The following is a 25,571-nucleotide window of genomic DNA, read 5'->3' as shown; positions in this document are numbered from 1 at the left end:
CGGTTGCTCAGTAGTTACGGCGCTCGTCTGCTGACCCGTAAGACGAGGGTTCGATCCCGGCCGCGGCGGTCGAATTTCGATGGCGGCGAAACTCTAGAGGCCCGTGTACTGTGCGACGTCAGTGCACGTTAAAGAACCCAAGGTGGTCGAAATTTCCGCATCCCTTCACTACGGCGTCCCTCATAGCCCGAGTCGCTATGGGACGTTAAGCCCCCATAAAACAAACTATTGTGGAGATTGTGCGCATGCCGACAAACATCTGCCAGGTCAGAGTTCTGTGCCAAATGATTAGCTGTCTTTCAACGTGGGTGGACCTCGTACGACAAGCGAAAGCTCTGCTAAGGCAAGCACACGCCACACGTTTTTATACAGCGCGTCACGCGATTTCCGGCAGTTGTGAGAGTGCCGTCGGCTCCGCATGCGCAGCCGTGGCGAGGCGTGGCGAGGCGTAGCTAGGCGAGCGAGCGCCGTCGGCTCAACATGCGCACCTGTGACTAGGCGTGGCGACTCACGTGGCATGACGTCAGAGCCAAGCCTCCGCTCCTCCTTGTTTGAAGGTCACATTTCATAGCCACCTGACATTCAGTTTTCTACGGGAGGAGAACAGCTTTCGCTATAAAACTGCCTATTTTAATTAACTTCTTATGTCGCTACGGTGGAGCAATTACCGGCAGAACATTTGCAAGACCAATCTTACCAATAGCTAACAGCAACCTCATTGGATTGCAAAACATTTATTTTGTCAGAAAAGCCAAAATGCACATGATCCGTGCTAGGTCCCTATCAGTTCACGGCTGTCAGCGACCTGAGTAGCCCGTTCAATGGCCCGAGTTTGAACGCCCAAGTCTGAGCTTACCAACCCGGCCTCCCATTGCTCGAGAGTAGGAACTTGTGTTAGAGATTCCGGTGGCGGCCCTTCTTTACAGTTCCACCTCAACCTCTATCAGACAGCTCGAATTTGGCGCCGCGTCGCCAGCAGACGACTCATGAACTCAGTATTGGTTCAGTACGAAAAAAAAAGCACCAATTTATATTCTCGCTGTCCAAGTCTTGAAGAACTTTTTTTTCTTTCAAAAATTAATATGCAGTCCGAGGTTACAATACGTCACTGGCACTAACCACTAGACTGCGTTAATAAAACTTTTAGTTTAAAAACATTGGTTAATTAGCTACCTATTTAAAGTACATCCTCCGCGGCTTACAGCATGTGCTGGAAAAGGTTTCCTTTGGATTTCAATCACTTTGTATTAATGAACTTTTCAATGTCTTCGCAGAAACACGCGCTCCATTGTGAATGAAACTAATTTGCCATATTGAGCCCCAACATTTTATATTCCTTCTAGGCGCATTTATCGCCCGAGCACCAAGGCTGGCATGTTCTGCGCATAAGTGTTATAAGTTTGAAAGTTCTTTCTATTTTCTGCAAAGAGAAAAAAAAAGCTGTCAAATCTGTTGAATATTTTCGTGCTGACTTCGCTATTTATTTCTTGGTTCTGCACAGCGACCGTTATTGTGTAATGTTCTTTTCTGTTTTTTGGCTGACGTTGTGGATCTCTGCATGCTTATTACACGCATGCATTAGAACTTGCTCCCTATTGCGACGTTAGCCCTGTTCTCGGAAATATTTCGCGCTGCGAAGTTTGCAAAGCTCTTACAACGATGACTTCGAACATTGTATGCGATGAACCCGGAACCCAGTTACAGGGCGGCCTGCGAAGATGACTGTGTGCATATGCCAAAAGCGCACAGTCTTCGGCGGGTTCAGCTGAAAAGCTTCTCAGACTTCCGAACTGCACTCGGTACCAACGTCGAACGCATATGTTCGCCGCGCGTCGTTACGTCGCCTCGAACCCAAAAGTCGGTCGGAGGGCCGTCACCACCATTCGCGCCAGAAAACTGACGTTTTTAAGCTCCTCTTTCCATTCGTTCCCAGTTGGTTTCAAGGTACATTGGGTTGGGGAAGATTCCCTTCTTTCTGTTTTTCCCGAACTCGCAGACCCTACCCGCTCTCGGTGAGAAAGATAAAAAGAACGCACTACAAGTTCGTTCCGAGATCTCCGTTCCGTAATGCCGGTTTTCTTACTTTCTTCTTTTCCACCATTGGCCTGAAGAAGTGAAGGCTGGCGCTACTGCACATCTCTCCTTTCTTGCCATCTATTTCGCGCTGGCTGCGCCCAGGAGTTATCATCATACTTTGCAAAACGACGGTGGCGTCGTGGAGCCTCTTTCCGAAAACTCAACGAACCCTTTCACCCGGCTAATGTCTTGGCGAGTATCGATTTTGCAATTACAAAGGCTCTCTCGTTTCGACGGTATCTTATTGTTTTCCGATTCCATTGACATTTGCCGTCAGCTGAAAGAAAGGATTATCACCGACAGCTCCCTTGTTTTATCTTGGCCTCCTCTGGCTTTTTGTTACCATCACTGCATCTTTTGTAATTCTATTTTGTTTTTGTAATTCTATTTTGTTTTTGTAGAAAGTTTACTTTTTTCATTTTGTCTCCAAATTATTCCGTCGGGACTGAATAGGTAGCGATATGCTTTTGAAGAAGGGTTTCATTATTATTGCTGTCATCGTGGACGGTTTCTTTGGGTCCACAGCAAGAATGAAGTTTGTCCACAGCGTTTATAGCATATACCGTGCAAAAATCCTCAGACCAGAACTAAGCTTTTGCAAGCACTCTGTTTCAACGAGAAGCTGTCTCCTTGTTCAGTGAGGTATGTTGCGGCGTAGGTTACTCGCACGTGTTTAAAATGTAAGCAATACAACACCAAAACAAAAGACGAGGAGTAATGCACACAGGGTAATCGTATGCTGACTGCAGCTTAGTTTACTCGAAATGGCAACCCCTTCGGATGTCTTTATCAGCCGAAACAACTGCCTGGCATGGGTACACGCTCGGCCTGAACTTGCGTACTTGCCCTCTCAGGTTTAACTCCTCCTACAGTACTCCATTCTCATCAGTACGGCTGGCAACACTGCCTGCGTTAAATATAGCTATGTCGAGACGATAGAACGCTTACTGCGTGCATGTCCTGCACTTAGGGCCGAAATAGAATAGCTGGGACATGCTGGGGACCGTCTTGGTCCACGGTATAGCCAACGGGGATGAAAATCCCAGGATGGTGGCTTACACCGATCGTCAGCTCTGAAGGCGTGTCAGACGCTGTTGCACTTTTAAGAGCGTTAGCTCTTAATAATCACGTTTCGACATTTCGTGGGGTCTGCTACCGCCCTGAGATCACAGCGCCATCTGTGGAAGCAACTACTCATCAAGTTTCGAGATTTGGAGGGTTCGGCTTCCACCCTTTGATCACAGTGTCAGTGGTTGCAGCAACTAGAAAACAGCACATCTCGCATTGAGACTTGAAGCGCCATTTACACAAGCATTGTCGAAAATACCGCCTGCGGCGTGCCAATGATGACGTCACGGTCCAATATGGTGGATAGAGGTGGAACTATGTGAGTAGGACGTCAGGGGACGAAATGGCGGCACAGTTTCAGTTTCTCGAATCCAAGATATCATCCAATCCCTTCCCCCTCTCCCCCCCCCCCCCAAAAAAAATGTCCTACAAAGGGAGGAACACTCCCCCGTTACGGGACCGCTGAATGTGTACACATTCCTTCCGCTATATATACTTCGACAACAAGGGGCACCCATCCGGGGACAGTTGTGTACCGAATTTGGTGGGCAAATAAACCCTATGGGTTGTGGTATATAAATAAAACCTCAAATAAATAGTAGGTAAACATTGTCTACATGCAATTACTAATTTAAGCTTTACCATATCGCACCGCAAGCTGAATTTTACGCCCACCTTGACCCCCCAAATGAAGTAAATTCCGTTGGGGACGTATCTGGTAGGGTGGAACTCGACAGCGGGCGCGTTCTCCTCCGCTTTCTTCGTCTAGTAAACCAAGAAGCTAACGCTCGTTACTTCAACGTCTTCCAGACGGTGGCGACCTTTTTGAGGAAGTCATGCTTGGCGACATGTTATGACTGAGCCGTACGCATGTCTCTACTTCACAGTCTTCAGTTTTAATTCACCTCTCATCTCTTTCCCCTTTTTATCCCTCTTTGTGTTGTTGTTTTTTTTGTTTACAGAATTGCAAGCCGGAATCTTTTCCCGGTTAACCTCCACCTCTTTTGTTCGCCATGCTATCTTCTAATCATCTAATTTGTGGTCGCATGACTTTTTAATGCTTGTGAAATGCCAGATTTCGTTACCTTCTCTATATTTTGGGAACACACACTTGTTATCACTGAAAATATGCTTTACGAAAACTGGCGCAGCAGAAAACGACGCAATCTAGAAGAGGCTGCACACAAACGCCAGCTCGATCTACTAGAGTGTGAATACGAAGCGCAAACGGTTAGGTAAATTGGTTAGAGACACGCCTGTCTGGGTCGTTTCCGGCTGCGCCGATCCTCGCAAAGCGCGTCTAACCAACTAGACCAATCGTTTACGCTGGAAAATATGAATTGCCGACAAACTCTGTTCGTTGCTTTATAAGTTGTTCCCCAAATTGTACATGATTCACAGAAGCTGCAAAAATTGGATCTTTGTATCATACATGCCCCATTTGCATGCCGCAATGAAATTAACAAGCCTGCATTTATTTATTTATTTATTTATTTATTTATTTATTTATTTATTTATTTATTTATTTATTTATTGCTTATAACTTTCGACTGCATTGCTGTATTTTTACCTCCTCCACGCGACTTGGTCTGAACACTGAGCAAATTATCGCCCGTCGTTACTCGCCGTGTTTGATAGCCCAATCCCGCGGCGTCGTTTCGCCGACACCACTTCGTCGACGGTACGCATGACGTCCGTACAGAAAAGAAGCGGTGTATCCCCTGCAAAGCATGTTCTCTGCCATCTAGTTCTATGCTTCGTCGTGCGCATATATTTTTTCTTATTTTCGCTGTTCTGCACATTCCCGCTGCGTTTCAGTGAGCACGGTGCGGCGGCGACGTTAATACCTAATGCAATGACTCCACGCCTCGGCGACCCGTTGCTCCCAGCGGACACGTACTACGGAGCGTATCTCTCTATCCGGCCGGCGCATTGCGGACCGTATAGCCGCGTCTAAAGTGGAAAGTGTAGAGATTTCGTCGGCTTGTACGGCACGCTGGTAGTGTGTGTGCATGCGCGCCCTGTTTCGTTATCTGGCTGGGCGCACATGAACGGAGTGAGGCCCGAGCGGACGCGGTTGGCTGCCCCCACTATGCCAGCACGCGGGCTTTCAATATTTAACGGAGTCGGCCGTGGGTAGTGCGCGCGCTGCGTGTATGCACGTACTTCACCGGGAGTCTCTACAGCGGGGCCCTGTTAAGCCGCCTCCCTAGCACTTGCTCACGCGCTTTGAAATTTTGTACCGTGAAGTGGCGCTGCAAGAAATGATGGCACACTCTATTAAGACATCGAGCCTGTTAAGCGGCAGCAGAAGTAAAAAAAATCGCAGTGTTCAAACACGCGGGTACGTTACAATGAAACGCATCTTTTTCTCCTAGTCTAGAAAAAAAATAGTATTCAGAAAGAAGAAATTGAAGAGTTTCGTTTGTTCGTTCCACACTTGCACTCGTTGCTTCCATCTGCGTTGTTGGAAATTCTGCCCAGTATTTTCCAAATATTCCTAGTATTTTTCAACCTTCTGTGGCTCTGGTACCCGACGTCTGCCCGCTGAAGCAAAGTATTTGTTTAATTTACACTCTGCCGAACATATTCACTTCACTGTTCTCGCTCTGTTGCAAACAGGATGCGTTAATGTTTGGATTGTGTACGCATTGCATGACTACGTCCCCATGAGTACCTCCCCGATGACACTTAAACGGGTTATATGCATAAATAGTTATTTGTTCGTTTTCTTCATCAAGACTTCGTTCTTTTTTAAGAGAATTTGCTCTTATTCATCACATTTCTCGTTTTCTCGTGGTCTGCTACTATCTCTCTTCGGCGTAAATTTTTTAAAGTCCGATGAATTCAAGATGGCGGCCCCCATAGTAAATCGATATAGCAACCCAACTGGTGATTTACTGGTGACGTAATTAGTATATCGAATAGATGATTGGTGAAGTAACTGATTTTGTGACGTCATAATTAACTAGTTACGTTACTGTGCTTAATCGCTTATAACTCAGTAATTAATGAGGTCATCATAAAACAAATTCGATTTTTGGAATCCCCTAGATTAGTAGAACACGTTAGAAAGAAATATTAACTAATGGAATTAATATTTAGTTATGGTTAGGCTTAAATTTATTTTAACTAATGGCATATTCATAACGGGCTAGATGAGTAGAACATGTTAGACACCAATATCTCCTAATTAGGTTAATATTTAGTTTTGGTCAGGCTTAACATGGCAGCCGTGACGTCAGCACTCGGCAGCTCACAATTTCATAACTCATGGCAACCGGGCACCTAACGCCTTGAGGTAAAGTAAAAATGGCCCTCCAAAGAGTCGAAAAACTTTTTCGGCCCAAAATGGCCAAAATATCCGACCTCATGGCAGTAGGCGCCCACTCGCCGCGAGGTAAGGAAAAGTAGACTAATCACGTGGTAATACATCTCATGGACGATAGATGGCGCTACCAAACAGCTAACGCTCGTTACTTCAACGTCTTCCAGACGGTGGCGGCATATTTTTTTTTACTTTTCTGGGTGGGCTCGCGCTGTTCTTTATTTATGTCAGAAACTCCTTCACCTGGGCGTTTCCTATATACTCTGCCTACCATTTGTTACGCGCCAATGTGGGCTCGCATAGAGAGCAATACCACTTCCTGCTATGAATATGAATAACCTTTGAACTCTACTTTTGGAAAAATACTCTCTCATCGCTTGTTACCGCTGTCCAAACAAACATTACATATACAGTCTGCTGCCTGGTTCTCCAGTGCCTAGTTGAACGATGTTGGACGCCTGCTGCCCCAGCTTGACGCCCGTTTTCGCTCAGCCATATTTTCTCTTGTTTGTGTGCTTGCGCGTGCGAGTGGTGTGCTCTGTCTGCCTTCTTTCTTTTCGCTTTCCACCGAACTTCGCGCCGTAGGGGGGAATTAGAGCTTCCAAAGTTGTGATCCCTGGCTGAACGAGAGCGTTGTTTATGTATTGATCGCCTATCGACCCCAGCGCCATGCGCGCGTTCGGCGTTATTGCGGCGAGGCCGGAAGAAACGCCCTGGCTGCCCCAAAAGGCTCGGACATGCGTGTTTCCACCGGCACGGGACGGAAGCTGGCGAAGCCAAATTAAAAAAAAAAAACGCGGGGACCTAACACGCAAGTACACCGCACGTCAAACGGCGAGTATTCAAAATAAGAGGCAGAGAGCTACGATAAAAACAGCGACAAATGCACATCCGGCTCCATCGCTTCCCACCTTTCTTGCGTGCACTCGTGTACGCAGTAAACTATCCGATCAGCTAAACAAGCGCCGCTTGTGAATTGCAAAAAAAAAATAGAGAACGAGTTCGGTTCGTGAGTCGAAGTTGGATAGAAACAAGAGCGAGCAAGAGGAATTGCATGCGGCCAAACATATCCGAAGGCCTGCCAGTACGCACAAAAAAAAAAAGAGTAAGTTTGGTACCGAAGGCAAGAGCATGTTTTGCTTTTCTCTTTTCTTTTCCCCTCCATCTCAAGTTTCAATCATCGTAACAGCCAGAGACTCGTGAAGTTTGACAGTATACAGGGTTAATAAAACATGAAACAAGTGAACAGAAAGCGGGCGAGGTTTCGCCTTTCCTCGAGGAGTTCGTTGCGTCGTCCGCCGGACCAGGGCGCGAAACGAGGTGGCAGCAAAGTTTGCGAATATTGCGCAAACAAAGTTTGCGCCAATACTGACCGATGTGTCTGCGTGCCATTTGATCGAGTCGCGTGCCGAATGGGTCAGAAGTTCGGCTTGACTTTATTGTCGACGTATTTTTTTCTCCTTGAAACAGTCAAAAATGTTCGGTGTGTCGAAAAGAAAGGCGGACAATTAGCTGTAACGAATTAAACGGGAAAAATTACGAAATAAAGGTGTGCAACCGAGAAAAAGTTTGACTTCTTTGGTGTCAGTCAGGTATGCACCATCTTCAGTTGCAGGAGAGCACAGTTTTTATTCCTTTAACTGCTTTATCAATTTATTTGTATAGCTGTTATTCGCATCTATATGTGTAATTGCTCGTGAAACTTAGGCACTTTGTGACTCCGGCGATCATTTCTGCTATTGCTGCTCATGAGCCAACGCGGTCGCTATCATGCACCTAATCGTAATTTTATTACCAAGTTCTCCACGTGAGACCTTGCCCATCTCTATCCTTCCCACAGAGGAGAGAATATTTCCAATGTCCTCAGTTTACTCAAAGAGCACGACCCAAACAACTGCAAGTACACACAATGGCATCGCGATTATGCTACAGCTCGCGTGGAACACATCGTGTGCTACTTCACAGCGGCGGTCTAGCTTCGTTCGGAAGACGTGTTCGGGCTGTCAGCCACAATCTGCCCGACCGCTGTTGTAACTGGCCAGATATTATCATGTGTGTTATCACATTGTTACCGTGCGCCGCGTATCTGATGTGCGCGGTTAGTGTGCCCGTGTGCTATTGTAAGGCTAGCCAATGTCATGCCTCGATTGCACCCAGGCTTCCTTTATAAGGCGACGCCCCTGAATCGTTTGTGTCATGTTAGTGTTGCTGGCCGAATAAATACTTGACTTCACGACGTCTCTAGTAAACAACCACGTTTCTCTAACTTATGTCACGGAGCGAAGACACGACGTGATGCTGAGGGATGTTGACCGTAATTTTGGACCCTCTACAAGATGAGAACTTCGTCGCTGAATTCTAACATCACTTGTCGCGTGATTTCACCTGTGATCCCGCATGCTGGCGGGGGTCTCACTCGAACTGAGCGAATGCTATATTTTAGGCTACGTTCGCGCGAGCATCCTACGCGTTTTTCTTCATCAAAGAGATGAAGAAAAACTCGTAGGATGCTCGCGCGAACGTAGCCTAATATGGAGCATTCGCTCAGCCCGAGTGGGGCCCCGCCTTAACAGCTAGTTGGCGGAGGCTGCAAGCGGGAACATTCTTTAACCTACATATACTTAGCAAGATGTATCCTACACAGTATAGGAACACATGCCCGTGGTGCGGGGCCACCCCCACGCTTTACCATATAACCTGGGAGTGTAAGTGAAACTACACGTTCCACCAACACAAAACCACGAGTGCGGAGCAGTGGGAGAGCCGGCTCACCAGCAGCGAGCTCGCCGCCCAAAGGGCAATGGTGCAGCACGCAAGCGAAGCAGCGCGACTCAGTGGAGCCCTGGACTAGGGGCCCAGCCCTGCTTTGAAGGTCGAGAGTCTGCAGCGATGAAGACGAAGACCGAACGCTAAACCCTTAATGGACCAAATAAAGTTTCTCTCTCTCTCTCTCTCTCATCAAAGAGAATAATTTAGGCATAATTCAAAAGCTTAATGTACACTTTGTCGATCGATGCACACCACTATAGTGTAGCTGCATTATGAACTACATAATAGGTGACATCGTAGATGACTAAGTCGGTACTTGTGTTGGTATGGTTTACTTCAGAGAACAATTCCGAAGAAACTACTTAACTTAGGACACACTAGCTTGGTCTACGTATAAAATAAATATCTCAATCTTGCCTAAATATTGAGGTGATCATCGCAACCAAGTAAAACTATGGCACTAAAACAGCAACGTCTTCTATTTAATATTCAGGTCTAAAACACCAGCTTTCCAAAAATTCACACATAGCTGCAAGGATGTCCTCTTGTGGTTCTATAAGTCTAGCAAATCAAATAGCCAAACACCCTTTTTTCCCCAGCCTAAGTGCGCCATGAGTCAACTTCCATAAGCTGCAGGCGCAATGCAGCAGTGCAGAACTTCCACAATGCGACAACACGAAGACACGTTTTAGGAAGACACGAGTGTTGTGAATAAACGAAATGCTCGGCAGCTGTCTCATTGGGGAAGCACATCAAAACTGGCAAGTTTCAGTGAATGGCTTAATGCAGCGCGAACACCGAATAAAGAAACAAGTGCGGGTGCATACCACGTACTGTGAACTGCGTGCACGGGTGGTCCAAAACTTGCTTCCACAAGCATGACGTGGTCTTTCCTGTTACTAACGTTACAACAGTAGCGATTTTTGGCGTTCTTCTGTTTATCTTATGTACTAAATAATTTAAATGTCTCCCTTCTTCTTTCCCTTCCTCACACCGTGATGTTCCAGCGAGCGGTGGTCGCGAGGAGCGGCGCGGGCCGGTCTTCTCCCGGGCGCCGCCCAGCCGCGTGGAGTTCCTCAACTCCTCGCAGGCGGTGGTGCCCTGCGAGGCCCAGGGTTCGCCTCGGCCCGAGGCGTGGTGGTGGCGCGTGGGGTCCCAGGGCCCCGCGCCGGACATCCCGGGGCTCCGCCACGTGCGGCAGCAGGACGGAGCGCTCGTGTTCTCCCCGTTCCGCGCCGAGGACTTCCGCCAGGACATCCACGCCGCCGTCTACCGGTGCGGGGCACGGAACAGCGTCGGCTCCGTCGTCAGCGGAGACGTCCACGTCAGGGCAGGTGAGTAAGCTTCTGGATTCAGCTCCAAATACAATTGTTTATGCCAATAAGTTGTGGATTTCAGTCGAGCGAAGGTAGACCCCGTTCTGCAGCTGACTTCATACTTGCTAATGAGTTTTGGTCTACTCTTAAGACTTAATCTTTAAAGATCTTAAACGTGGCTACGTCTGTAATCCTCGACCTCTGCTTCCGGTGAGTGCTAAAGCGACTCTTTAGGCACGTGAGACCTGAGGGAAAATAATAATAGTAATTGGTTTTTTGGGGGGGGGAAAGTAAATGGCGCAGTATCTGTCCCGTGTATCGTTACACATGTGCACCTGAACCACACCGTAAGGGAAGGGATGAAGGAGGGAGTGAAAGAAGAAAGGAAGAAAGTGGTGCCATAGTGGAGGGCTCCGGAATAATTTCGACCACCTGGAGATCTTTAACGTGCACTGACATCGCACAGCACACGAGCTCCTTAGAGTTTTTCCTCCATAAAAACGCAGCCGCCGCGGTCGGGTTCGAACCCGGAAACTCCAGATCAGTAGTCGGAGTTCCCGGGTTTGAACCCGACCGCGGCGGCTGCGTTTTTATTTTCATGAGAGGAAATTCGCAGTCGCATTCCTGCATTCCGCACGCAAACCACGTCATGCCTTCCCCTCAATTTCGCTCATTCGAGCGCGTCAACCCAACGAGAACCCAGTTTTTAGAAGTAAACTTCATTAATTGGTTTTCAGCGAAATGAAATGGCGCAGTATCTGTCTCACATATCGGCGGACACCTGAACCACGCCGTAAGGTAAGGGATAAAGGAGGGAGTGAAAGAAGAAAGCAAGAAAGAGATGCCGTAGTGGAGGGCTCCGGAATAATTTCGACCACCTGGGGATCGTTAACGTGCATTGACATCGCGCAGCACACGGGCGCCTTAGCGTTCCGCTTCTATCGTTTCGCATCCGCCACGGCCGGGTTCGAAACAAGTACACTTCAGCTGGCATTTTCGTCTGACGGTTCCAAGATTTTACTCACGCTTCTTGTTTTAAAATGGGGATTTCATTTCCTTCCATAATAATGTCTGCGTTAACGATCACTGGCGCATTAATTATTGGTAAATCGACTGCTCCGGCTCACAAAATAGCAAAGTTGCACTCAATGTGACTCTTGAGCGCACAGGAATACATCAACGAAAAAAACGGATTAGTCATTCTTATGAAATAATATTCGCCTGTAAAAACCGAAAGCTGCGTCCTGAAATAAACATTAAAAAATTAACTTGAATTTTAGCGGTATTGGAGCAGCGGTTCGTGGGTTTAATGCACGCAGGCGGTATTCTAATGTAGCTGACCGGTACAGATATCTACGGTCTCTCGTGAATATTTCTAGACGCGAATGCGACACTGTATGATTTAAATATAATTCAAATAAATTAGACTAATGATATTCAACGATAACACGGATGAGCCGCTCATGATACCATACAAGGGTAGGAAATACCTTGGGTGGGAGAGTACAGATACCTCGGAGTATTAATCAACAAGGCCAAAATGTGCATAAAGAACGACTAGAAGCCTACTCGGCCTGTGGGAATAAATTGTGTATTAAGTGGTGAGCAGTATCTCGAAAAAAGCAATGCTGTCAGAGCATAGTTTTGGAAATGCGGTTTTCTGCCTACAGTCAGGAGTACAAGCGAGGGCTAAAAATATACCAGACAGGGGTGGCAGATTACCATCAGGTGCTCACGGTAAATCCACTAACCAGGCAATGCTGGCGGAGGTGGGATGGACGTCGCTCGAAGCCCAGGATACGCGCAGTTCAATGTTGTAGGAATAAATACTGCAGAAAATAGACGAAAATCCATGGTCTGCTAAGGTATTTAGATATTTGTACATAAAGAGCGTTAATTCACAGCGGGGAACCTAAACTAGAGAACTAATTAAAGCTTAAAAGAAGCTCGAACAGGAGGAGGATCACAACTGTTTGAACTCGATGGCAAGGAAGTCGACTGTCGATGTACATACATAGGTATGTACAAAAAGAAAAGCCGGATCAGAGACTATTCACTTTATGAAAATTCAAAAGGCAGTGCCCTATTGTCTGAAGCGAGATCAGGGTGCTTTTAAATACGCAGGTACAATAACAAATATAGCCAGGAGCATTATTCGTACAGAGTGTGTGGTAAGTCTAAATAGAAAATTGAACACATTCTGCCGGAATTTGGGACTATCAGTCTCAATACCAATAAACGCCAGATCGCCATCTCTGAGACAATAGGATTCAGGGATAACGTAGGCAACATATGAGTGTCCACAATGCAGGTCACTAAAGAACAGTTCGAAAATTGATGGGTCAAAATCACAGAAGGGACCTAGGAACAGGCTTTCTGGGAGTTGAAATCGGTATGCCGTTGAAGCAACTGGAAGTTGTACTTATAATGACGGTTAATTTTATGATTGCAATTGAGGCTAAGAAAAAGATTTAAAAAAGAAATAACTCTGATTCTTATAACACTCGCCCTGGTCCTATTTTAAAGAGTTAGTTAGGTTCAAAATGCGCTCAAGTTCGAATCCTATTCATGGCACCACTAATGTTTCAAAAAGGCCAGTGATCATGGTCAGTGATCGTTGTCATCAATGAAGAGCGATGCTGGTACGATGGCCGGCGATCAGTATAACGCAATCATGTGGTACGATGCGCGCCTTGCGTCTTCGTCCGCGCGTCCGGCGACACGTTGCCGCTTGGGGCAGTAGAGTTCAAGCTTCTTAACAAAAACGGTTTATTAGGTGCGGAAGACAAGATACAGGGCTGTTAATAAAAACGCAGTTGAGAAGCGGCCGCTACTCGGCGTGCGCTCTTCACTCATTTGTTCGTGTCTCCTTTTAAAACCTTCGACAGTTGGGCGGAGCTGTAAAATTCGTCTCTTGCCCAATTTCATCCATTTACTGTACGCAATGGAAAGTAGGTGTAAGTGCGCGGAGCCTAAATGTCTTCAGAGCTAGACCTAATTCAGCCCGTTCATCCGGAAACACGCAGGTCACGCGGTTTCGGATACACTGCTTGCTAAGTGCGGAACCCGTTGAGGCGCCCGGCGTCAGCTTTACTTCTCTCCTTAAACACGGAGAAGAACCCGCCGACCGCACACAAACAGCGACGGCATTTAAAACTCGGTAAACTTTAATGACGTGCCCATTTGAGCACTCATTCGTTTTTCGAGGCAGAAGGCCTGTGGCCCGTTGCGACCGTGGCTAAGCTCCTCGAAGCCGCCTGCTGTATCATGCGACGGTTCGGCTCAAGATATCGTAATTCATTTGACCCCAAAGCCACATCTCTCGCGACTCACTGCGCTCTGGTTACAATATTTACTTTGAAACTGCGACTTCCGCCGGAGGGAGGAAACAAACCAGCCAACTGCTCCTAACTTAACCACTTCCATGCATACATAGTCTGCACAGCGGCACTAAAGCGCCTGTGGTCGTTGAAAAATATGGCCATAAAAGCTTTGCTCCTTAAAAATTTATTTCTCTGCATTTATGTGCAATTGGCATTGCGCTACAGTCTCTTTTTTCGAGTGATTGAACTTTTGCCCTTTAGTACTTATGTCCGAAAACTTATTTACAAAGCATTGGAAGAATCAACAGTAAGGTGTGGAAATAAAGTTTACGAAGAAGTCAAATTATAAACTTCATGTGCTGAAAAAAAAATCATATTGAGCGTAATTAAAAACAAAACATACGGAGAACAACAACGAATGCATGAACACAGTAATGAACAAAAATTTTATCTAGATGTTCAAGACATACTTACATCCACTGTTCTTTAACGCACCTAGAATAAGAGATGTGAAGACCTTAAATCGGCGGGAAACCGAAGCATTTTTCAAAGCTAGAATTTTTATAGGCTTTGAGAAAATAACCATACTATTGCATACGAACTCACGAATACTGTAGATCGAAGTACAACGTTCTTGTGGGCTAGTTGGTTCATTTCAGAAAAAAACTTAGTACTGCGAGAATGAGACACGACAGGAGAACACGTTGTTGGCTTAGTTCGTGCATTTTATTAAGAAAATAAACCAGCCAAAACGACGCTCACGGCAAAACAGAGAAAAAAGGAGCCAGCCTCTTTCATATCTTCTTCCCGGTTTTCCTGTTTGCGTCGTTTTGGCTGGTTTATTTTCTCATTACGTACGACTTTAATTCGATAAGTTTACACTAGAAACAACTGCATAAGGACAGTCATCCACATATCTGTTTGTAGCGCTAGAATGGCGCATCGGGGAGTTCACGTGCGTATTTTATGAGTGCCCTAGAGCTCAAAACAAAACCGTACTATGCATGCATATTCCCATCCATTGTGTTTAGCTCATTATGTCTTTTATGCTGTGTTGTGTCTACCACGTAACCGTGATTGCCATAAATGCACAAGAGAGTAGGCCGTTCGAGCGCTCTAGACAGGTTTGTGGATGACTATACAAAAAACGAACAAACAAGTAGATGAATTGGTTCTCTATAATTTGAATAGTTTCTATATTGAAAACAATGTCTCATTCAGAGTTCTTTTTCAAGCTACAAATTGTAGTTTCAGGCTTGTTGTTAATTCTATTTTATAGTGGCTGATCATGTGCATGGTGATCTTTTATACCATTGAGGCTTACTGTTTGCATGTTAGAACATGTATGTTATCAACTGGGACGTCTTTAGAATGATGTGTAAAATTTATTTTGTGCTGTGTTTCTTTAGGCAGAAAATTATATATGAGAGCTGGTGGATAGTGAATTACATGCCCGTGCTTTCAAGAAGGATGTATTATTTTAGTGTTTTGTGTATGTCTGTGAGAGGAGAATAATTGCGACCGAGAGCTGAGCTGTGCACATTGACAGATGCTGGCGCGTCTTGTGCGAGATGTTTTTGTTTTTGATGTGATCAGGCTGTACAGACCCGCATAAAGGCAACACTGTTTCCACAGGGAAGGTCTCAAAATCTGCACTACAAAAATGTCCGGAATAAATTCTTCAATTTATAATAATACTTTTCTGAGACTCTTCGATCACCCTGCATATACTTTTTTGAAATCGAATCGAATACGACTAGTCTTGCTTCGATACCGATGCAAATACGCATAGTTCAGATATTAACAGAATCGAATACGCACCCTAATATTGTACATTTTTTCGCTCTTTGTGTGAGTATGTGCACAAAACGCTTATTCCTGTAGCGAATTCCTAGCGGCAGCGCTCTAACTTATAGTGTTATACAAACAAGCTCTAACCTTGTGTTTGGCGCATCATAGCCTCAGTTGCTTTTGTGCCATTAATACCAATATGACTCACTATTGTACCTGTAACTGTTAAAAGACTCAATAGTGACCTCCAGTATGAGGAACGCTGCACGCTGTGTCCGTCATTCCATGCGCCCATAGGAAAAATACCATTCGGTACTGATGATGACGGCGAAAAACCTAGCTCCACATAACGTCTGATGAGTGGAGCGACAGCTTTGAGCCAGTCATGAAGCACAGGGTTTGCTGGACCTGGCTGAACACTGCCGCATCACCCAGTATTGAAGGGCATACGTTTGTGTATCATGAACGTCGCCACACAAATGGCTGCGCGGCGCTAAACGCGCAGATTAATCGCGGCAACATGCTTTGCGACGTCGAAGCGGGACCTGTTTTTGAAACAGGCGTCGAAAAAAACTACGACGTGCCCGATTCGAAGTTTGTGTATGTTATTGGAAACTGTTCGAACACTAGAGATTATAATCGATTTGTTTCGATTATTTTTGAATATGTACTGTTTGATTCGTTCAGTGAATCGAATAGGAGAATATTCGATTTGATATTCGAACATTTCGAATATTCTCCCAGCCATACTCTGCAGCATTTTTTTTTTTACATTTCAGTCAATGCTTAAATATTCTCGTCGCTTTAGACGCAAATATTTTTATAGAAAGTGGCTCCTCTGCTAACATTTCGCAGTAGCCATAAGAGATCGTTGCTATACGTCTAGTCGTAGTGATAGGTAGCTATAAGAGCAGGGCTTGGATAGAACCAGCCTCCGCTGTTAATGCGCATAACCAATGCGCGCAGAAGCACCCAGGGCAGAGGATTAGCTATTTGTGTCACGGCGCGCTACAACGCAACGGACAAGACAGAAAAAAAAAAGAGGCACAGGCAGGGTGCGCAAAAAAAAAAAACCTAACACTCTAAGCGTGCGCTGAAACATGGGTTTCTTAAAAGAAAAGCGTGTCTAATCAACTGTTGTCGGTTGCAACTTCGTTCGCGCAAGCCTTTCTTTTTTATCCTGTCTCGTCCGTTGTGTTATAGCACGCAGTTACCAAGATCCAAAACCAACTGGCCCCTGTGTTAGCACTGCATGAAGTAGTCAGGCTGGTAATAACGGGACGGAATGTACTTGGCAGGTGCCCTCAGGTCACGCACAGCAACTTACCAGTGTCCCTGAAGAGAAAAGTATACAATAGTTCTATCTTGCTAGCACTCACCAGTACTCCGCTAACGAAATGAAGCAGAGCAAAAAGTTGGGCATGTTCCTATTGGTTTATTTTTTATGAATAGCACAGCGCAAAAAAAGACAACACACTTCAGGAAAGCACACACGACAAGCGATTACTAGCAACAATGGCATTTATTCAAACAGTCGGTATAAAAATGGGGCAAAAAAAGCGAGACAAGGAAACTAAGACAAATCGGCGAAACTGACCGTCGCATCAACACGCGACTTAACAGAACACCGCAGAGCGGTAAGAAAAAAGCACAGGCGTTCAGCTTGCATGTCAAGAGCGAAAACACCGGGAAACAGATAAAACCTACGAAGACCGCCTGGAAAGGATGGCATCTGTTATATTTGCGCATTACGATTAGACGACTTGGGAGATTGTACAAGCCTACCATATTGCCAAGACAGATCATTGTGTCTGCGATCCATCCATTGCACTGAAAGGGGAAAATATTTCCTTTAGCGATTGTAAGAGCTAATCTTTGCTTTTTGTTTTTGCTTTTCTTGTTATACCTTAGCTTTCTTGTCTTGTTTTTTTTTTGCCTCCTATTTATACCGAGCGTTTAAATAAACGCTTTTGCTGCTAATAAGCGCTTGTCGTGTGTGGCTTCCTCCAGTCTGTCGACTTTTTTGAGCTGTGCTATCCATCAGAAATTAGCTCACGAAATGGTTGGAAATTGAATTTTATGGCAACGCAACGACGCTATGGGAAGGGAGATTATAAGTGTAACGCTACTGGACAGAAAGAAAGCAGAGTGGGTCAGGGAACCAAAGCGTGTTAATGACACCCCAGTCGAAATCAAGAAGAAATATGCACTGACAGAGTATGTAATGTGAAGGGAAAGCAGCCAGTGGTCCCTGGGGGCCACGAAGTCGATTCCAAGAGAAAGCAAGCGTAGCAGGAAACCGGCAAAAAGTTAGATGGATGGACGAGATTAGGAAGTTTGTAGGTGGCCGCAGATGGCGCAGTATAGGGCAACTGGATATCAGTGGTATGTGGCAGTTAGTCACGAACAAACAAAAAATCCCCTATGGTATTTTCAGGCTGCATAACTGGGACCTTTAATGAAAAGAATACCACGCCGGCATCAGTGCCGCTACCATTTAGAAGTTCGTTTGTACTAATTCATGAATTGTCAAAAGCAAGAGCACATTTATATACACTGAGCTCCATGGCATTCGGAACACAGCACTGCCGAACAGCATAAACATAGACTTGCTGAATGATCTTAAACAAACTCAGCCACTACTTTCCGTATTGGAGTTTGAGCGAGAAACTCTCTGCTGGATCATTGCCTGATGCTTGCGCCACAATATCTACAGATAAACACCTTTTCCGAGCTTGACTTGTGCGACAGAGGGCATAGAGTTTCGTAAAAAAATTGCCAGGGAGAAATGTGTTGCTACCTTCATTTTAGTTTCTACCGCTGGTTAATATTTCTGCACATAAAAATATCAAGTTCACGCATTTTCAGCGCTTTGACTATTGACTTCACATGCAACTTGACTACAGGTTAATATATATTTTTCTTCTTAAAATTGCTGCAAACGTTTAATGTATACCTTGTTATGATTGGCATGCAAAACTCACTTCCTGCAAATGCTTAGTTCTGTGAAAAGCACGGGGATGTAAGGAGTGGTTTTCATATTCAGTAGAGATTTTTAAAGGTTCCAGTTTCATCGCGCGTTCGTTAGAGAGAACGGCATATGTTAGAGCTGCATACGTTAACCAATTATCTGAGAGCCCTATTACGTAAAAACTAATTGTAAAATATTATTAGGAAAAGCAGAATTCCCGACGGGGTCAGACTGTCCGAAACGCGTCATTCCGAAAGGTAATTACCAGGAATTTGGAGCAGTGCCCAGCCAATGCAGCTATGCCTAGCGGCCTAAAGCGCTTCAATTGAATGGAAGACTCGGTCGTCTTCTTACGTCACGGATGATGTCAACGCATGATTTTCTTGATAGGATAGAAAATACTGCACTGAATTTCCTTTTGCAATTATCTATAAACTCTACGACAAATTGTTTCTCGGCCCAAAATTATCATAATATCACTCAGCGGCACTGCTAAGAAATCCAGACTAGTATTTTTCGCAGCGTCCTGAGCGCTGTTTTTGCATTTTTCTCCGTCTTCGAAGTGAAGATTGGCTTGCAGTGGGCTTGCATCAGTGTTTAAATGTGGCCTTTCTTTGTTTGTGTACAAATCACTGAAAGAATACCCAGCGGCCATGAAAATGTGTTTCCTAAAGTATGAAATGCAACCGCACCCGCCCTCATGGTGCACTATGCTAGGGCTAAATCACGCTTCTCTGTGCGTGAAACACATTGCGAAACCTTGGTCGTCTGGTGTTTGCGACAAGTCTGCACATTCAAGCCCCATGGAAAGGTACTTCAGCACACAACAAAAAGAAATGACTTCATTTCGGCTCGCCAGGCCAAGCATAGAAGACACATTTTACGGTTCAGAGCAGCGTTTTTGAACTTAAATCTAGACGCGCCCGCTCAAGTTTCAAGCGGATAAAAAAATAAATCTTCTTTGGTTTTCTGCTGCTGCTTGTCTGCGCACCCTTTAGTTTTTACGCAAGGCTCTTCAAACTATAAACGTTCGCCCAGTGCAGTTCCTGTCACGGCCAGTGAAACATTGACGCAAAATATGCAGGTCTGCGGCCTTCTTCCTCACGCAAAAGAGCTTCGCTGGTTCCTGGGTAAATTATTTCTTCTCGCGCTTCTTTTTCCGCGCTTAAAGGCAGCAGTTTCCAAAACCAGCCGCACACTTTTGATTAGCTGTCGCAACCGCACAAGACGGCGGCGGCGGGGGCTCACGTGCTAAAGTTTTTTATCAGGTAATAAAAAAGCGGTCTCACAGTTTCTTGCGCAAATTGGCTGGTGCGAAGTCTCTTGACGCGAAATGATAAGAGAAACGCGACGATGCCTTATCGTCTAATCCTCTACGCAGAACTGTTGCAGACTAACAAAAAGAAAAATAGGTTATGATTTGTCCACATAACAGAACTTCTAAGCTTACCGTCACCGCGTTTCGCTAACTTTGCCCTTTGCGTAAGGCCCTAACTTGTCACATACACACGTGTATGTGTGGCTAGTGGTACCTAAGAGCGTATTACTGTTACACTACCGTTAAGGTACAAGCAGCTGGCTGTACTGTACTCAGTGAACAGCCACTCTATTGTACACAGGTGTACCGTTGTACCGGTACTAATGTAACGGTACTGTTGTGTGGTAAAGGCAGGATGTACTTATACAATACATCGTGCATCTTCAACACAGCCGCCGCCTCTGTCACTTCCTCTCAATGTTGTTTATAAAAGTAGTCTAATAGTTTTAATCAGTGCGCTCATTTCTAGAGATGAGGACAGAAATGAATAATTAAACTCAGAGCCCTAACTTTCGAGCCTTATTTATAATGTTGAAGGCTATTCACAGATTTTGCTTCAAACAAAATGATAAGTCTGAGCCTCACATTTCTTACCACTGGTTAGTAAAGCGCACTGTGGATCCATCTTTATGCCATACTACTAAAAGCCGCCGCTGAATCGACAAATATGCTAAGATTTTAGGACAAGTGTGCAGCTCATTCCTAACCACCAACCTTTATTTCTGAACATGAAAAAAAAAAGAAAGACAACTACTTTCTTTATTTCAAGAAGCTCTGTAAAGTTTCTCGTCCGATTTAAATGTCAACAAGTTTCACAGATTCAACTTCGGCTGACTAATGTCGTAGAGTAAACAAACACTAACAAAAGCATCGCACTCATTAGCATGTTCGCCCGACTTTGTCCAAAGGGGCCAAAGGAGAACGGTAGATCCCACAGCTTTCCACTCGAGCGCGCCACTTCTTGAGGGGGCCTTGCGCTATTATTTCGAGATACGGCGTAGAGCTCGGCGCCTGTTGGGCCAGCGACCGAGGTCCCGGCGCAGCGGGGCCAGCCGTTAGTCGTTCACACTTGGGAGCTCCGACTTATAGCGCCGCTTGCCAGAACCATCTGCCGCGGAGGGCATTAAAGACTCCAAAGTGCTTAGACACGAGTGGAAGAAGCGGCGGGTAAGGCCGGTGATCTTCAAGAAGGGAGAAGTGTGCGAGTTGCTCTGGCCGCACGACAGAATAAATAATGGACGAAGCTCGAAAGGCGAGGGAGAGAGCTGACTCCGAGGTGCCCCGTTATAGCTTTCTTTGGGCCCTCTTTGCTGTTGTCCTCCTCTCCCCATCTCACTGTTCCGCATGTTTCAAAGCCTCGCATCAAATGGAAAAGCTTGGCCGAAACGTTTACGCAGGCATAATTTTTTTGCTTTTTAATCGTAGCTGCGCTCGCTTCGGTCGTGGGACGCTGTTGCAAGGCGCCTGCCTGTTCACTCGTGGCGCCCCTGGTACGCTCTAGGTTCGCACGCCTGACAAATAGTCATGCCTGCGGGTTCACCGCTCATGCAAACGTAATCCCCGCATCGCAAAGGAGCTCGGCGATTACACAAAAGTGCGATTCGCTTTGTTTTTGTCTCACTTTCTGGCGCTTTGTTTCCCGGGCAGTGCTCGGAATAGCAGCGATCCTAGGAACCGCCCATGCGAACGTAACTGTATGTTAATTACCCCCGCCTTCGCGAGTTCGGCCACAAAGAGCGCAAATGTCGGGGAGAGGTTTTAAATGCGCATTGGGCGCATAAACGGTGGCTCGAGGAATTATTCATGACCGGCGCGAGACTCGTAATCGCCGCTTTTTATTACGGCCGCCAACCTCTGTGGTGTGGTGTGGCTTTACGTTTCCGTGCTCGTACGTCTTTCCAGCCCACAGTCGGGTTTTGGTATAAAAGTTAAACTGATGACGAAATGTTTGTTAGAAAAGCTCTTCATCTGACCACGGGCTGCTCCAGCACTGACGCCAGAAAAACTGTCTGTTATTCGTAGCATTATTTTTTGGCTGATTTGCAGATACAGATCACAATACAGATAACAATTGTTTGTATAATACTATTCCTGTCGCCAATATCAATATTATCAAAATCGTGAAAATGAGCAAGGAAACATTTTAAGAGTGGCAGCTTCATTACGAGGCAAGAACCATCGAGCACTTCTTTCTTCCTGCATTACGCTGAAATTGGTTTATTAATGAGTACAAACTTTTCCTTTCTATACAACACCAGGCGAAAGACGTTCTTGGGGTGGTCACAGGAACGAGCCTGATATACTATAGTCACGTTAGGGAAGGCAATCTTGCGTGAAGTCGGTCAACAGAAACGTTTGGCTTAACTCGACTACAATAAATTAGACAGGCAATAAAAAAAAGTACGCTCGGGAAGACCGACAGGGAGCCCAGGAAAGAAGACAGGAGCAACCGAAAGAAGAGCCAAGCCGAGAAAGGAGGTAGTCGGGGAGAGAAGAATCATTGTCATTCATTTGAGGCCTGCCAGTGTTTGTGTCAGGCGAAACTTTCGCTTCAATTCTCTTTGCTCCATTTGTGTTCTCTTTGCGGACCTTGCTTGTATGTCGCGAAGTCGCGTAGCGCCTAATTGGAACAGCGTCCCCCTGGAGGACCCCATGGGAACTGCCGCCGTCGACGCTTATTGCTCCGTAGACGACGCGGAACCGTAAATCCATTTTCTGCGCCCTCTCCCATGCACCTGCGCTGGCCGCGAGGAAATGGCGCGTGCAGTAAGGACCTTAGCGCAAGTACTGCCTTTTTGTGTGTGTATGGGGGGGGGGGGGGTGGGGGGGGGGAGTGGTGCGCTCCGTTTGTTACTTGGATGGGTTGGTTTGTAGTTCAGATTTCAGACTGAGCTCTGATTCAACTGCGTCGTGTGGAGCTTGCTTACTACTTTCTACGTGTCTCCCTTTTTTGTCTTGCCTCCCTTGGGAGCAATTCATATGAAGCAACCAGGATGTAAGCTCTGAACTCGCCTCATCACGAGGGCTAGACATTTCGCCTTTGCGCGGGAAAGCGCCTTTTTTTCTTTAATTTTTACATTACAGGAAAAGAAAGTCGTCCGGCTGCCAGGAAAAACAGCAGCCATGTGTTGTTTGTTGTCAACAAGCCACTGTCATAACATATTCTTAAAATTATTAGGTTTTTTTCTCTAATTGTGAAGAAGCTTTGCGTACGTCTCCTTTCAGTACAGCAGACCGTAAGCTGCAGAACGTCATTAGACAGTTTTAGCTGTGCGCACGCAAAGCGCTACGGCGCTGCGTGCGCTACGCTGGCCGCTCCGAAGTATAGTTTTAGCTGGCCGTGCCGTAGCGTCCCTCAATCGAGCGCGTAAGCAGTGGCGCCATCTAGTGGCAAGACTTCAAAGCACATCAACGCTCGGTTGAAGAAAATTTCATCCGTGATTACTGATAACTAGGATGAGCGCATTGGGAGCCTTTTTTTTTTGTTCCAAAAAGAAAAACTATGCAAACGGATGAAAATGTAAGAACTGACTAAAAGCTAGAAAACTGCTTCCCAGGTGTCGTTGCTACGAGGAAAACACACTGCATTAAGTTAGGCCTAGGAGCTTGAACATTACCAAATTATCCGAAAAACAGGGGCTAGTTATCGTTTGCACCACTACGTGTGGGCAAGAGTAGGCGAAATAAAAGCGAACCGCTACCATTTGAGCCAACTATTGCGTCGTAGAATCCAGCGGCGACATGTATTTATTCCGAAGCGGGAGAGCAGGGAGCCGCCATCTTCTCAACGTTAACGTACGCAAGCCACGCAAGCGCCGCAACGCAAAGTCCACTGGCTATCGAGCGCACGCAAGACGCAGGGCTTGCGCTTGCGTTCTGCGCATGGGCACTACCATCCCGGCAAACTCCTTGCGTACGCTAAGCCGTTGCGCACGTACAGCTAAAACTGTCTATTGAATGCTGAACTACAGGCGCCCGGAAGATTTCCTGCAACGCGGCGGGCGCGATTTTATATTTTTTTTTCTCACGTGATTGTACAATTCGCCGCAATGCACGTCACGAACAAGAGGTAACTCTGGGAGGAAGCCTCTTAAAAAGTGTATGAGGAGAAAATCTGCTACGGAAATTCTGCAGCTAGCCTACTTACTGCATTTCAAAGAAAGCATTAAGGACAGCTCAAATCCTCGCAATGCCCGTAGCTTCGGCGCGAACGGTGCCGCCACCCTATACGAAGCCTTGTCACGCATGCAGCTGTCCCTCGGCATACGACACGTAAGTTATGCAAAAACAGCTCTCAACAAGGCTTCGAGGCTGCTGTCCCAAACCAGCCAATGCTGGACACGTGGTAGGGCTTATGGTTGAAAATTTGTGACTTGTGAAAGCAGCACTTCTAGCTATGATCCATGTCAAAGTGGAATCTTTTCGCCTGCCATCTGTTAATTCCCAATTACACCCGTAAATACTAAGGCGAGATTTTTTTCATGCGCTATAGAGGAGATCCAGCCTCGTCTATGAAGGATTCGGAAACAAAAAAAAAACGACTCGCACTGAAATCATCGAACGCCTTTAACAGCAAAAACATGGAGCTGTGTTTTAAAAAAATCTCATTGCCAGAGTTTTTCATAAAATTTGATCAAGAAAAAGCAAGCTACGACTCCTGAGGCATTCACGGTTGCTTTAAGCGCATTTCAAATCAAAAATGTTTTCAAGAATAATCTAATTTAACAGCCGGTGAGTGTCAGTCGCTGCAAGATGCCCTCTTGACTAGCGGTCTCTGCAGCTTTGAAGTTCTCGGCACACACAGAGCCTCCTCAATTGCTACCGCCTTTAAAAATTTTCAATTATTTCTTGAAATCTCTAATCTCGGTTATGTGCCGAGATCTTGCTTCTCAGTTATTGTCAGTTATTCGTCAGGAATGAGGTCTGTCATCGCATTCCCAACTTAACTGCACAAGTGGTGCGCGAGTTCTCACTCAAGCTTGGCCAAATTAATAGGGCATGTTTAAGCTCGCTTCATTGCTTCGCAAAAAAGCAACTTGTACGCAGCAGCTTTGTTGCTGATTCTTTACCTTTCTAGAATTCAACGCTAAAATATCTTTGAAACGGAGCACAACATGATTCTTTGCCTTTCTAGAATTCAACGCTAAAATATCCTTGAAACGGAGCAATACATGATTCTTTACCTTTCTAGAATTCAACGCTAAAATATCTTTGAAACGGAGCACAGCAATAATAAGAGAGTAATTACTCATTGGCAACCACCCGAGTGAAGTCATACGGCTACAAAGGAAACCCATAAAGCTTTCTCAGAAACTTCGCAGTTGAAGAAAAATTTGTCCTGGTCCGGGGTTCGAACCCGAGACCACCACTTCACCGGAGCAGTCACTCTACCAACTGAGCTAACCGGGATGGCAAGCTTATTGTAGGGCGAAAGCGAATTGATCAATAACTCGAAGTGGGGACAGTGTTGGTAAAATTTGACCAGCACAACATTAAAGGGCACAGAACGTTACTACTGAAAAGGAACCTAGCGATCAAGCTTGATCACTTTTAATTTCATGGCATCTAGCTTTTTAGAAGAACATAAACTGCATTGAAAGTAAGTGTCGAG

The 25,571-nt window shown here is 45.7% G+C and overlaps 1 protein-coding gene across 1 annotated transcript in view; it reads left to right on the top strand.

Annotated features, from left to right (window-relative positions):
* The window catches only part of LOC144128652 (cell adhesion molecule Dscam1-like), a 312,363-nt gene that overhangs the window by 82,927 nt on the left and 203,865 nt on the right, over positions 1-25,571 (top strand). Inside the window, exon 2 of the mRNA XM_077662219.1 lies at positions 10,249-10,575. Within this exon, the coding sequence (XP_077518345.1) occupies positions 10,249-10,575 (327 nt within the window). The remainder of the gene's footprint in view (positions 1-10,248; positions 10,576-25,571) is intronic.

This window comes from Amblyomma americanum, chromosome 4, assembly GCF_052857255.1.
Source record: "Amblyomma americanum isolate KBUSLIRL-KWMA chromosome 4, ASM5285725v1, whole genome shotgun sequence".
NCBI classification, from domain to species: Eukaryota; Metazoa; Arthropoda; class Arachnida; order Ixodida; family Ixodidae; genus Amblyomma; species Amblyomma americanum.
Note: the sequence above shows the minus strand (reverse complement) of the source record. Positions and strands in the feature narration are given on the sequence as shown.